Below are 14,138 nucleotides of genomic sequence, written 5' to 3'. Positions count from 1 at the left end.
ACTGTAACCATCGTAGTAGGCTAATTAAACGGAAAACTACAATACTGTAGTATTATTAATGTCCTTTTTTTTTTAAAGTAACAAGTTTGTAGGGATGGTTGATACGTCCTACCACTTATTTCGATTTTTTATTTTAGATTTTGGTAACTTCCGGTTATGGGAACAAATTCTGCTGCAGCGAAGACGACGCAAAGTTTGAAATATTGCATAGTATGACGTGTCCATTTCTCGACGGAGACTGCAGCCGCTAGGGGTCCTTTCCGATTCCACTCCGGTGTGACGGACTTCATTAGAATGAATTACATCCGTGCGTGAATCTAATGTGAATGAGACATTAGTGAAGCCAGCTAACGAAAATTAATTCTGAGCATGTTGAACTTGCTTCATAGTACAGGCCCCAGGAAGGCCAAACACTTCCAGTATTTGTTATGTGCTAGCCAGTGACACTCTGATTAAATGAGATGAAAACCAGAAGTGTTTCAGAGATGAAAAGCACAGGCATGATTACCCGTGTAGGGAATTACACAGAAACTACATTTGATTAAATTACATTTTGTGACATCAAACTCTCAGCATAACATGACCACATAATCATGCACCAATGGCACAACCAGTACTCCAGCTCTGGTTGACATTTCATTTGTAACATTTGGTAACTTTAGGTGGTCTATCGTCTGTGTTCAAGCTTCTCAGTTAAAATAAAAGCAATGACTACTCTCCTGGAAAAGGTGAGTAACCTTTGTATCACATGAAGCCACTGACACACAAAACATTTAAATTTTCTTAATATTTTTTTTTTTAAAAACACTGCACCCCCATACAGATGCACACCAAGGCAACACAACAGTCAGATCTGTCTTCCACTTGCCAAAGCCTTGTCGACACTCGTCAGACGCCAACAAAATACATACTTTACTGAACAATTCAATTTGCTACTGATCACAAAGAACGAGCAGCCGAATTCCACAGAACAGGGATGGGAGGACACTGTTGTTGCTCTTACATTCTCTCAATTATTTACTTTGTTAGACAGCCAGTTATGACCAGTCCTTATGGCTCTGTGGTTCAACATAAATTTTATAGGGTAATCCTCCCTCTTCTTCCTGGCCCTGGACTTGTTCGATCTGGGTGTGTTTAAGGCAACACATTTCAATACATTAAATATTAAACTTGGATTTTTTCCACCACAGTGATCAACACAGCCATATTCAATTAGATGACAGATACATTTGAGGAAACGCAGAGAGCAGGTGCGAAGATCCTCCTCTAGGCTCGCATGGCCTTGAAGTCCTCCGGAGTTTTGGGCAGGGCAGCCTGTCTCACACGCGCTACTCTCAGGATCCCAAGCTTCCTCTCCAGATGACGCTTTCCTGCAGAAACAGGGAGACAGGGATCACAACACTTCATACAAAAATGTCCAAACACATTGTATGATTGTAGCCTATATTGATCAGTAACCCATTTCCAACATACTGTGCTTGTGATCTGTTCATGGAACATTAGTCCTTGCCTGGCACAGCTGGTTTCTGAAAACTAAATGGGTTTCTGAAACGGTTCCAAGTGGGTTAAAGGTGGAAAGGTTAATGCTTCGTCATTGCTCTCACAACGACGAAGCCTAAACCTTTCCACAACAAAGCCTAAACCCTGTGGGGGACAGGTTGGGGCAGGGGGACCGGGAATACGAAAACACTAAGAACACATTGCCCTGATAGGGTAGCAGGTAGGGGGACCAGGCAGGTTACGTACGTGTGTTTAGTGGAGAGAGCAGGTCCTTGTACACGGGGCGATGACGAGACAGAACCAGCAGGAAGGATAAACAGTAGATGAGTTCTACTGCCTCATACTGTACACTACCTGACAGGACCTTACAGCCTAGAGACGTCCCTGGAGTTACAGACAGACAGACAGAGAGAGGCAGATTTTACATACAAAATTGAAACAGGGCTTGCAGTTACACCACCTCAGAGGTTCTCCAACCTCTCCTTGGAATCCCTGACATTCCATCGATCAGATGTATTACAGAGATAGAACACCTGAATCAATTGGTCTACTAATTAAGCCCTTGAGTGCTTGGTAAATTTTCTATCCTCCCCCATTTGCCTTCATTGCTCATTTAGAATTGCCATTGTGCCCTGTATTTGCCTTAAGTGTAGATCTAAATATTCCACTTGTACATTCATTATACTTAATAATTGTACATTTTCTGTCCTCTTCTATTTGCACTTCTGGTTAGATGCTAACAGCATGTTGTTGTACTGTACTTGTACTGTTCATTGACAATAAAGTTGAATCTAATCTAATCTTGATTCAGGTCAGCTACTTAAAAGAAAAACTCAGGGAACCCAGGAGAGGTTTGAGAACCCCTGGACTTGCTAGTTTGTTCCCACCTAAACTAGTACCAGGGTTTACCTTTGTTGCAGAGTCTGACTAGCTTGTTGGTGTATTCTGACATATCCCAGATCATGTGGAGAAAGTAAGCTGGGTTCCTGGACACCGTCTGACCAAAGGGCAAACTCTGACAACAGACATGGAACCTAACAACACAAAAATATATAACAATCTACTGTGAGGGAACTGAGAAGTAACATGAATCATTATGCAAATCAATCTACTGTGAGGGAACTGAGAAGTAACATGAATCATTATGTAAAGCAATCTACTGTGAAGGAACTGAGAAGTAACATGAATCGTTATGTAAATCAATCTACTGTGAGGGAACTGAGAAGTAACATGGATCATTATGTAAAGCAATCTACTGTGAAGGAACTGAGAAGTAACATGAATCATTATGTAAATCAATCTACTGTGAGGGAACTGAGAAGTAATATGGATCATTATGCAAATCAATCTCCTGTGAGGGAACTGAGAAGTAACATGAATCATTATGTAAATCAATCTACTGTGAGGGAACTGAGAAGTAATATGGATCATTATGCAAATCAATCTACTGTGAGGGAACTGAGAAGTAACAGGGCTCCAATACCAGGAACATGTGGAGTGGTCTGAGAACCATCACTGACTATAAAGGCAATACAGGCAGTGTGGGGGAAGTGCCAGCTTCTCTCCCAGAAGGACTGAACTTTTCTATGCTCCCTTTGAGAACTGGCATGGATATTCAAATGGACCAGTACGGCTGCCCTTTCCAAATGATCAGGGCAGACGTCTGTAAAGACCTGAAAAGGATTAACACCTGCAAGGCTCCTGGACCAGATAACATCTCAGGCCGTGTTCTCAAGGTCTGTGCAGACCAACTGGCTGATGTCTTTACAGATATCTTCAACCTATTGCTACGTCAGTCAGTGGTCCCCACCTGCTTCAAAAAGTCCCTCATTATTCCTGTGCCAAAATGTCCTCTGCATGAATGACTACCACCCTGTAGCACTCACACCCATCATCATGAAGTGCTTTGAGCGGTTAGTTAAAACGCACATCACAGACTCCATGCCTGTAACACTTGACCCGCTACAGTTTGCCTACAGACAAAACAGATCCACAGAAGACCCAATCGCTCTGACTCGTCACTCTGCACTCTCTCATCTGGAAAAAAGGAACACGTGAGAATGCTGTTCATTGACTATAGTTCAGCCTTCAACACCATTGTGCCCCACAAGCTAGCGGTGAAGCTCAGGGATCTGGGTCTCGACCCCACTATGTGCAGATGGATCCTGAACTTCCTGACGGGCCGACCCCAGGTGGTGCGGATGGGCAACACCACCTCCTCCTCACTGACTCTCAGTACTGGCTCCCCCCAGGGCTGTGTGTTGAGCCTGCTCCTATACACTCTCTTCACCCACAACTGCCTGACAACTCACATCTCCAATGTAACATCCATGAGGAACTTCCAGAGATTCTCTGCAATGTTGCCTCCATTTCAGACCTGATCTATTTGGTTAAACCTCATCTGAAGAATAATTGGTGAAAAACAGATCAGAATTGCGCTGCTTGTGTAAACATATCCTATAACATGTAAACTAGTCTGGACCCGTGATCTACTGCTCAACACTCTCTGTGGCCAGCAACCAGGTTGTCAGACACTAAAATAGAACTTCATATTGAGCTGCGGGACCCAGCCCCCGGCCCAAGACCCCCCTCTACCTTCTGCTGAGCATTCTAACCCCCGAGAAATGCTGAAGCATGAACAAGGATGGTTTATTAAAAGATATTGGGAAAACATCATCTTGCATTAAAATAACCTGCCGATTAATCCTTAAAGTAAAGGAAGTCATGATTTGAATGACTACTAAACAGTCTGCAAAAACCGCGTTTTAGAAAAAAAAGAAAGACCAGAAAATGTGTACAGCCCGTTCATTCAGAGTGAAGGAAGCTGCTTGGGGTTTCTCCCACAGAGAGAGAAGCCAACGTCCCTCTCATTCACTGTGACGGGGCGACGGAGGCACATTCCCTGTAGGGGTTGTCACACTGTCACCCAAAAGGTCACATGTCACACTGAAAGGTCATGGGAGTTCATAGGGCTTCCTACCTGCATGCGTGCAGAAGCACTAGTTTATAGATGTTCTTGTAGACAGCTTCCATGGAGTTGTTCTGAAAATACACAACAGGGACTGGATGTGAACCCCTGAGGGGCGGGAGTAGACAGTTGACTGAAAGGTGGTCAAAGCCTACGGCAGCGCACGACTCACTTTGAGGTCCAGGAAAAGGGCATGGCACTTCAGTCTTAGGATGGACATGAGCTTCCTCCTCATTTGCTGCCCAGCACAGTGGGAGGAGCCTGGCGTCAGGCTGTAGCGCAGTGATAGGCCTGCATAGCTGAGAGAGGAGGCAGAGAAAGAACAGGGAAAAATACAAAAAAGGGATACTGACATTTAATTACTAAATTGGTTGAAATCATTTTACGGAAAGCCTTATTTGTCAAGAGCTCTCACTCAGAGAGTAGTGTGTTTACATTTTCATTCTGGCCCCCCACATTAAAACTCCCACCTTGGTGATGCAGCGCCAGGCTCTACAACTACACAGGACACAAGCTACATCCTAACCCACGGTGACCAACGGGTTGACTAACATTCTGTGAGAGCTGGGTTGGGCTCTGGGATAAATCTCTACTAATTTTGGGTGTCAGAATTAACATGCCAAGTATGGCCCAAGTGACAGTGAAAACACATGCAGACTGAACAAGTAATGGAAGAACTACCAAGGTTCAGATACATTTATCAGGATTTATCAGAAACCATAAAAGCCAGTAAAGATAGTTCAGATTGGAAAAGATCCACTGAGGTCAGGGTTGTAAAAATGACAACAGTAACAAGGAAGAGTATACTATTATAATATCTGACTTCCAGTAATGTTATGACATCACATCAGTGGATGATATAGAGTAAGATGGCAAAAAAGAGACAGACCGGGAAAGGGAGACAGACCGGGAGAGAGAGAGGAGGGAGACAGACCGGGAGAGAGGAGGGAGACAGACCGGGAGAGAGGAGGGAGACAGACCGGGAGAGAGGAGGGAGACAGACCGGGAGAGAGAGAGGAGGGAGACAGACCGGGAGAGAGGAGGGAGACAGACCGGGAGAGAGGAGGGAGACAGACCGGGAGAGAGGAGGGAGACAGACCGGGAGAGAGGAGGGAGACAGACCGGGAGAGAGGAGGGAGACAGACCGGGAGAGAGGAGGGAGACAGACCGGGAGAGAGGAGGGAGACAGACCGGGAGAGAGGAGGGAGACAGACCGGGAGAGAGGAGGGAGACAGACCGGGAGAGAGGAGGGAGACAGACCGGGAGAGAGGAGGGAGACAGACCGGGAGAGAGGAGGGAGACAGAGAGAAAGAGGAGGGAGACAGAGAGAAAGAGGAGGGAGACAGAGAGAAAGAGGAGGGAGACAGAGAGAGAAAGAGGAGGGAGACAGAGAGAGAAAGAGGAGGGAGACAGAGAGAAAGAGGAGGGAGACACAGAGGTTTGTGTTACCTGGAGTAATCACTGTAGACATCAAGGGTGTGTGTGTCCACTAGCAGGCCACACCAAGGGAACAGACAGTGGGAGGGCAGGAGGCGAACCCCAGCTGGACAGAAAAACCCCTCCCTCACCGGGAAATTAACAGCCACCTTCTGGGCGTTCACCACACACCCGTACTGGGGGACCCCCGCCATCAGAGTCCTAACAAAATGGAGGAAAATGACCATCTCCAGTGTGGCTAGAACATCAAGCTCATCGATTCAGAACCCCGAGCAGACAAGGCAAAGAAAGACATCCTGGTGCCCTTAAGCAAGGAAGCAAACATATCTAAAACAACCCACTTCAGACGTAGCTTTGCCACAATAAAAATAGACTATGGTATCAAGGACATATTTCATACTTACTATGTCCATAGAAAATTGCACAGGCTTCAATATTAAAGTATAAAGAAATCTGTACCATATTCCTGAGCCTGGCGATCCAAAGAGTGTGGTGCCGAGTGAACAAATGCCTTTCTCTCAATTTCTAAAACCTGAAAATGGGCCAGCTATTTGATAGTGCTAGTTCCAAACCCCAGAAAGGTGACATGATATTTCTAAACAATAATAATGATTTACATCATTGACTTTGAGCCAAAATTGCACATCTAAAACAAATCTTCACATCACATAAAAAAAGGATGTCCAAACAGATTTGACTAATGTGTGTGTTGGACATCTTTAAGCACCCTATTGGTACAGATTAGTGCAAGTTGAGAACAAGAAGTTTAGAAACTGAAGGAAAGTTATGAGGGAATAAGACCTATTTGAGGAAGTTTATATATTAGAGAATAAGACCTACTTGAGGAAGGTCTGTGCTTGGCTTAGGTCAGGAGTGATCAGGAGAAAATCATCCACCAGTCTCATCAGACACCTAAAAGACACAGTACAGTCACAGACACCTGGCACCACCTGCTGCTGAGAGATGGGAGTTCAGTTACTGTCCCAACACTGGCCGCTAGCCTATCCAATGAAGCCACCCAACACTGGCCGCTAGCCTATCCAATGAACCCACCCAACACTGGCCGCTAGCCTATCCAATGAACCCACCCAACACTGGCCGCTAGCCTATCCAATGAACCCACCCAACACTGGCCGCTAGCCTATCCAATGAACCCACCCAACACTGGCCGCTAGCCTATCCAATGAACCCACCCAACACTGGCGGCTAGCCTATCCAATGAACCCACCCAACACTGGCCGCTAGCCTATCCAATGAACCCACCCAACACTGACCGCTAGCCTATCCAATGAACCCACCCAACACTGACCTCTAGCCTATCCAATGAACCCACCCAACACTGGCCCCTAGCCTATCCACTGAACCCACCCAACACTGGCCGCTAGCCTATCCAATGAACCCACCCAACACTGGCCGCTAGCCTATCCAATGAACCCACCCAACACTGGCCGCTAGCCTATCCAATGAACCCACCCAACACTGGCCGCTAGCCTATCCAATGAAGCCACCCAACACTGGCCGGTAGCCTATCCAATGAAGCCACCCAACACTGGCCGGTAGCCTATCCAATGAACCCACCCAACACTGACCGCTAGCCAGACAGCCCTTACCCTCCTCTTTGAGTGACTTCTGGGAACAGTGTTTTTTCCATGTGGCCGTAGCAGAGACAACACAGTAGAGACGACACCACGGAACCTTGAGGGATCCCCCGGCACTGACGGAACACTCTACCACAGACAGAACAAAGAATCACTAACAGAACACTACCACAGACAGAACACTACCACAGACAGAACAAAGAATCATTGATGGAACCCTCCCACAGACAGCGCTAATAACCACTGAATTGGTTGCCATTCAAGAGGCTGACTTCTTAGAAATGGTAAAGAAAAACAGTGTGTGGACTTACTTTTTCCCAAAATAGATGACACTACTAGTGAGCATGTGAGTAAAGAACTCCATGGAGTCTTGGCCATGAACATCTGTGGAGAAATACTGACAGGACAGTAAACCAAAGGTTCGGTGCCAGTTCAATCAATCAAATGTATTTTATAAAACCCTTTTTCCAACAGCAGTTTTCACAAAGTGTTTTAACAGAATACCCATCCTGTGTCAACTAATCTGTGTGACAGATATTATTCTAGAGTTCCTGTCAGAGCAGTCAAGGCATCTGGCGTCCATTTGTGGCTTAAAGATGTATCATGGGCTTTATAGCAGACAAACAATCTACGGGGGTGAAACCCTACGGCTCCAGGGGGGAAACCCTACGGCTCCAGGGGGGAAACCCTACGGCTCCAGGGGGGAAACCCTACGGCTCCAGGGGGGAAACCCTACGGCTCCAGGGGGGAAACCCTACGGCTCTAGGGGTGACTGCAACCCACCCTCACCTGCTCTACCAGTATGGCATCGTGAACTTTCCCCTCTCTCTGCAGTGACATCAGAAAACCTTTCATGTTGGAAGATGCCACAGTGTCTTTCCTGAAGTCTGCCTGCAAACAAACAGAAACAGTGTCTTTCCTGAAGTCTGCCATCAAACAAACAGAAACAGTGTCTTTCCTGAAGTCTGCCATCAAACAAACAGAAACACAGTGAGGAAAAAAAGAATAACATGTTGCATGTCAGGTTAACTGTAAATGTGTGTTTTACATTTACCTGTCTGACAAAGGTCTTCTTGATACCCTCATGGGAGTCCAACCACACCTTGGCGTAGCGTCGCACGGAGAAGACCTCTTCCTTGACATGTGACAGCATCTGACCAATCACCTCCAAGAGCTGAGGGTGGGGCAGACTGTCATAGGCCCCACTCACATCCACCTGGGGTCCCAGAGAGAAAATAGATGTGAGAAAGAGGCAAACAGCCCACAGATAGTTGCTTCAGATGTGCAACATTGAGAATTAGAACTGCCAGGGGAGACGGAGACAAACACCAACCTTGACAAAGTACAGTGGCTGAAGGTTGTGCTTCTGTCTGGGGGCGAAGGAGGAGAGGACCCTGTGGATGTCCGTCATGCCCCAAACTGTAGAGCCCAGCAGAGAAGGAGAGGCACGCACACACACACGCAGAACATCCAGGAGGTCCCTCACACGTGCCTGGAAAGACTGCAGGGACACATCACACATTCAATTCAGACCCATTGGTCACACGTTTCACAATGAAATGAACCAGAAAAGCAACTACTACTGGCTCAGGTCTGGTCAGACTACAAATTCCAACTTTCGGCAAAACCACATTGTTAAACAGAAATATATACTGTCTTGGGGTTGGAATTTGACACCCTGCCAATCACTGCTATCTGAAGTTAGTAGTTTTATCCCAATGCAGATTACATGTTGGTTAAGAAGAGTCATTTTAAAAGATTTGGCAACATTGATATTATGGAAAAGCACCCCCCCAAAATACAACAGTACTCCTTTATTATCCCAATGAGCTGACGAAATTAACTCCTTGTACATACAGACCCCGACAGAGCCCATCTGATACGTCCTGTCTTTCCCTTTTTTCCTCTATATTTTGTATTCAGGTTTTTGTATGACATTTGCCTTATATTATTATTATTATTATTATTATTATTATATATTATATTATATTACAGCATAATGTAATTTTGTTTCGATTTTTCTGTATCTGAAATTGCAGAACTGAAATACACAAAAAAAGTGTCAAAGTACAGCTGTCATTAAGGCTAGGAGTTCAAATCCTGGGTATTGCATATTGACAAAGCCCAGAGCAGTGCTCCATGCTGCAGTGCTCTCCAACAACTCCTTGTTAGGCCAGGCAACTGCATGCTCAACCAGGGTATTTGACCTGTGAATGGGTTCTCCTCCAAACACAGAGTACTGGCCAGATGGACTACATGGTTAAGAGAGCAGTCTGATGCAACACAGAATGGCTTAGGAAGATGTGGTTCAGGATGTTTCAATTGTCCGACTCTCTCAAACTTGACGCAAGTTGAGATAAGACTTAAATTTGGGAGCAGAGATGTGATCTTTTTATAAAAGGGACTATCTTCAAGTGAGCAGGCACAAGTAAACTTTACTTCAAATGAAAGACCTAAGCAATTATCTTTTACCATAAAAAGCACTGTCCTTTTAACTTGCTTCCAGACATGATAAAGAAAAGCTTAACCACAAAAAGGTTTGTTATGAAATAGCCTGAATTTCAGAGTAAAGACGTGAGCAAAAATGTCTCCTTCACATGACAAAGAGCAACCATTGGTATGAATTCAAACAGGATGTGCAATATTTTGTATCTGTGTTTACAAACCCCTGCAATATCAACTTTTACTATTTTGTCTACTCCATTCTGCTTGAAAATATAACTGCAAGCTCTATCATACAAATATTTACACACACTTAGGGAATACACAAACACACTAATGAAAATGTAATCAAATGATCTGCATTGTACCCTGGTTTTGGGGTCCATTCCTGTAACTCGGGTGATGACTCTCATGCTGTCCGTCTTGGGTATGAAGCGGAGGCGTGCAGTGACAGTGGTTTTGGGGAGCGACATCACCTGGGTTGGGGTCAATTCTGACATTTGACCTTTAGTGATGTGACCCCTGGGAACCAAATAGGACATAGACACTCCTCACACACAGAAAGAAAGAGAGAAAGACTTTGATCTGAGTGTGTGGTACCTGAAAGCCAGTTCCTGTAGCTTGGCCCAGACCTGGTATCGGTAGAAGCGGAGTGCGTTCTTCTGGCCGAAGCTCTCTGTGACGTAGAACATAGCCCTCACCAGGAATAGTACATAGCCATCCAGCAGCCAAGCCAGCAGCTGACCCAGCAGACGGGTCCGATACGACAGCTCACCAGGCGGGCAGCGACCTAGGGACCAGGGGTGGGATGAGTGGAGGGAAGTAACTAATGTGACGGAAGCTAGCTGGAGAAGGATGGAGATGGGGTAACAGACTGAAGAAGAGGTGCTAGCGATTAGAGGAAGAACAGTATGGTACTCACCTTTCTTGCTGATCTTCAGCCAATCACAGTCGTTCACCTTTATCTTCCACATCAGCTCAGCCAATGAGACCTTCTCAAACTTACCCATGGACAGGAAGTTCCTGACTCTGGACAGGAAGGTGAGTCGGTTGTGGTCCGACCCCCACAGCTTTGGAGGAACCACTAACATGAGGCACTCCCTGACGAACAGGTACACCCGGTGAGGAGAACTGTGCTGAGGCAACAGCTCGGCCATGCCTCCCCCCTCCTCTCCATCTCCCAGCCCAGGACAAAACCGTTGCATTATCTTAGAATAGGGACAGCTCCTATGCCCACGTAACAACTGAGTAAACAATGGCACCACACTGAAAAACCTTCTGGGCAGTTTCTTCGGCTTCCTCTCTGTCCCGTTCAGGTATGCTAAGCCTTCAAAGAACACCAGTCTCACTAAGTCCCACCCCTGCAGGCGCCTGGGCCCCTCGGCCCCGCCCTTCTTCTTCCTGTTCAGCAGAAAGCTGCGCATGCCACGCCCCCCGTAGAGCATGCCCAAGATGCGGATGAAACACTGAGAGTGGGGGAGGGGCGGGAAGGACCCTGATCTCCAGCTGGGACTCCCCTCTGAATTGACCAATCTTACAGGTCCAGTTATTTCTTCTGCTGGTTGTTTGAGTTGAGCCAGTGGCTCTGCTTGCCTTTGAAGTCCTGAATCTTCTGACATCTGCTCATCATTGTCAGTCGTCACTACATCCCTCTGAGTGCATCTCCTCTTCTTAGGCAAAAGAACCTCTCCATCCTCCACTCTTTTTCTCTTCCCACTCAAACTTTCCTCCCCTTTGTTTCTCACCTCTTTCTCTACATCCTTCATGTTCCTGATATCTCTACCGTCCTCCTTTCTCCTCCTCATACTGGAACATGGACAAGATTTCTCTGGCCTGCTCCCTCTAGCTCGCGGAGCGGCCTTCCGTCTACGTCCAAGATGGAACCCGGAGACTCCGGCTGATATTGAAACGCGGTCGTGCAACGGCACGCCGCACACCTGGAATGCAGAAGAAGGCGGCACTGCGACGAACACAGAGCAGCTCTCCAGGAGGTACTTGGTGACGTCGGTGCCGAGGCGCTGGCAGATCCGCTTCCACAGGTCACTAGCCTGGATGTAAGCAGCGCTCTGCGTGACCTCGCCATGGAACTTAAACTGGTCAGCGTCACGCTCTTCTAACACAGGGGGGTAACCGTAACCATGCGCAAGGACGTTCTTCTTCTTCCTCCTCTTCATGTTGTTCAACACGAACGCCAACAGCTCTGGCAGGGTGGAGATCTACCGGTTGACATACATGACACGGGACGGGCACGATGTGTTACTTTTCCGAAGTGCATTTCGATCCATAGCCGAGACCATAGACATAGGACCGAGAAAATCTAAGCGTTTATATACAAGTCAATTGTCAGTTGGAAAGGTACCTATCATGTCAACTGTCAAAAGACATACAGTAGCCATACTAAATTAGCAACAGTAGTAAAAGTGGATTACTGCTTGCTGCTTCTTAATTTCGCTATCTACTGTACTTAACTTGGCCCATGCTTTAGTTTGAATAACTTTAAACACTTACTTGATTGCAGCTGGGGACCGCTTGTAGTACTTTATCCCTGCATATGAACACTCCTCGGACGAAGGAAATGAAGCGGTTGGTATCGCTCGGTTCGATGAGAACCGCTGTATGTCCCTCTCTGAAAACGACTGTGTTCGCAAACTCTTCCAGAGTCTGTACGTGCGGATACAGAGAGTGGAGAATTCTGAGCACACGAGTCATGTCCCTACTGTTCATTTTCATTAAATTGCGTGAACGTTTTAATATACACGGTCGTTTTGTTTCGTAGCGTAACGGTCTGTGAAACATGTGTTTCTGCCCCACAGTGGCTCAGAGACATCGTCCATGTTCGTTCGTGTAGTGACGTGATACCCGCTTAAAGACGATCAACCAATGAGAAGCCAGGTGGTTTTCCTGGTCCAATCGGCGATGTATGACAAAGTGGTCCTAGGCTGGAAGCAAATGTGGTAGTCAGGGTTGCCATGTAAGCTTATGATAAGCGATTTGAGTTTCTTTTTTCAGAAAGTTACTTGGGAATATTGTCTGTGCAGGTTTCCTAAATGTACATGCCAATGTGGGCTTGTGTATTATTTTCACCATGACTCACACTAAAACGAGCGAGTTTAAATAAAAGCTGTCACGTCCCCATCTACTGTCCAGACCCTGCTGACCACTGTAAATCTGGGCTACAACCGGCTACTACTAGCTGTGATTGTTTCCCCTTCCCAAAGTAGTTCAGTGGCTCAATCAATTCCGTTCCGTTTTCTGAAAATACAGTATATATGAAGTAAGCTAGTGAAAGAACGGCTGGCTTCTTTTGACAGTCCGGTTGCTTGTTTCTCTTGCGATATCTGGCAACACTGTTGGTAGTGTGTAGTCTGGAAGTATCGCAGTTTCCTAACCTAAATGTTCATTCTAGTGTTTTTGTGATTTACCGTGTTTATTTTTTATACATTTCTGTATCTTTTGGCAGTTTAAATGCAGATATCATGACGAGACCATGAAGCAAATTTTCCTGCACGTTATCCAACTCCATCAACTCTATATTTCTTGACAATGCACTGCCCCGTAGTTCAAGTCTGCCCATTCTTCCTGGAAGCAGGAAACGTCCCATTTCGTCCATGGTGTGTATTCTCACCAGACCAGTCATCCGCTGAGGTCTGGTATGCTCTGGATTGACGTCTACGACAGCATGTTCCACGATTCACCAATATCCATAAACATCGCTGAGTAATTTAACAGGAGTGGGACAACATTCCACCCGCCACAATCAATTGAATGTTTGTCGCGCTCCACTAGGAGAATGGTTCATACCAGATACTGCTTTTCTGATCCACGCCCACACCTTTTGTCAAGGTATCTGTGTGCAACAGATGCATATCTGTATTCCCAGAAATGTGAAATCCATAGATAACTGACATAAGTCATTTTAGTATACTCGTTTCCTTATATGAACTGTAACCCAGTAAAATATTTGAGATTATTACATGTTGTATTTATATTTTGTTCATTTTAATCTCTAGTGAATACAAATTAACAATAAAAAAATTCAAAATAATCAAACATTTGTGTATTGTCCAATACAAAAACATGTGATACATCAATAATAAATGGAGGAATGTTGACAAATCTATTGTAGGGTAACATGGGGGTCTGTAAGATCAATGTCTATTTACTGAAACAAAAAAGTAAAGTTTGGTGATTTT

General features: G+C 45.7%; 1 protein-coding gene across 1 annotated transcript; it reads right to left on the bottom strand.

Annotated features, from left to right (window-relative positions):
- Nucleotides 1–83: 83 nt before the first annotated feature.
- Nucleotides 84–12,983, bottom strand: tert (telomerase reverse transcriptase). Its single transcript, XM_010899946.3, has 16 exons — nucleotides 12,454–12,983; nucleotides 10,868–12,161; nucleotides 10,546–10,735; nucleotides 10,314–10,467; nucleotides 8,837–9,004; nucleotides 8,558–8,719; nucleotides 8,293–8,394; nucleotides 7,815–7,900; nucleotides 7,516–7,632; nucleotides 6,746–6,817; nucleotides 5,918–6,106; nucleotides 4,641–4,767; nucleotides 4,481–4,542; nucleotides 2,410–2,534; nucleotides 1,747–1,884; nucleotides 84–1,370 (listed from the first exon to the last, which is right to left on the bottom strand). Exons 1-16 carry the CDS (start codon nucleotides 12,739–12,741, stop codon nucleotides 1,267–1,269), a joined length of 3,378 nt encoding a protein of 1,125 aa, XP_010898248.2. The 5' UTR covers nucleotides 12,742–12,983; the 3' UTR covers nucleotides 84–1,266.
- Nucleotides 12,984–14,138: the final 1,155 nt, after the last annotated feature.

The sequence above is a fragment of the Esox lucius genome, chromosome 10, assembly GCF_011004845.1.
Source record: "Esox lucius isolate fEsoLuc1 chromosome 10, fEsoLuc1.pri, whole genome shotgun sequence".
Taxonomy (NCBI): domain Eukaryota; kingdom Metazoa; phylum Chordata; class Actinopteri; order Esociformes; family Esocidae; genus Esox; species Esox lucius.
Note: the sequence above shows the minus strand (reverse complement) of the source record. Positions and strands in the feature narration are given on the sequence as shown.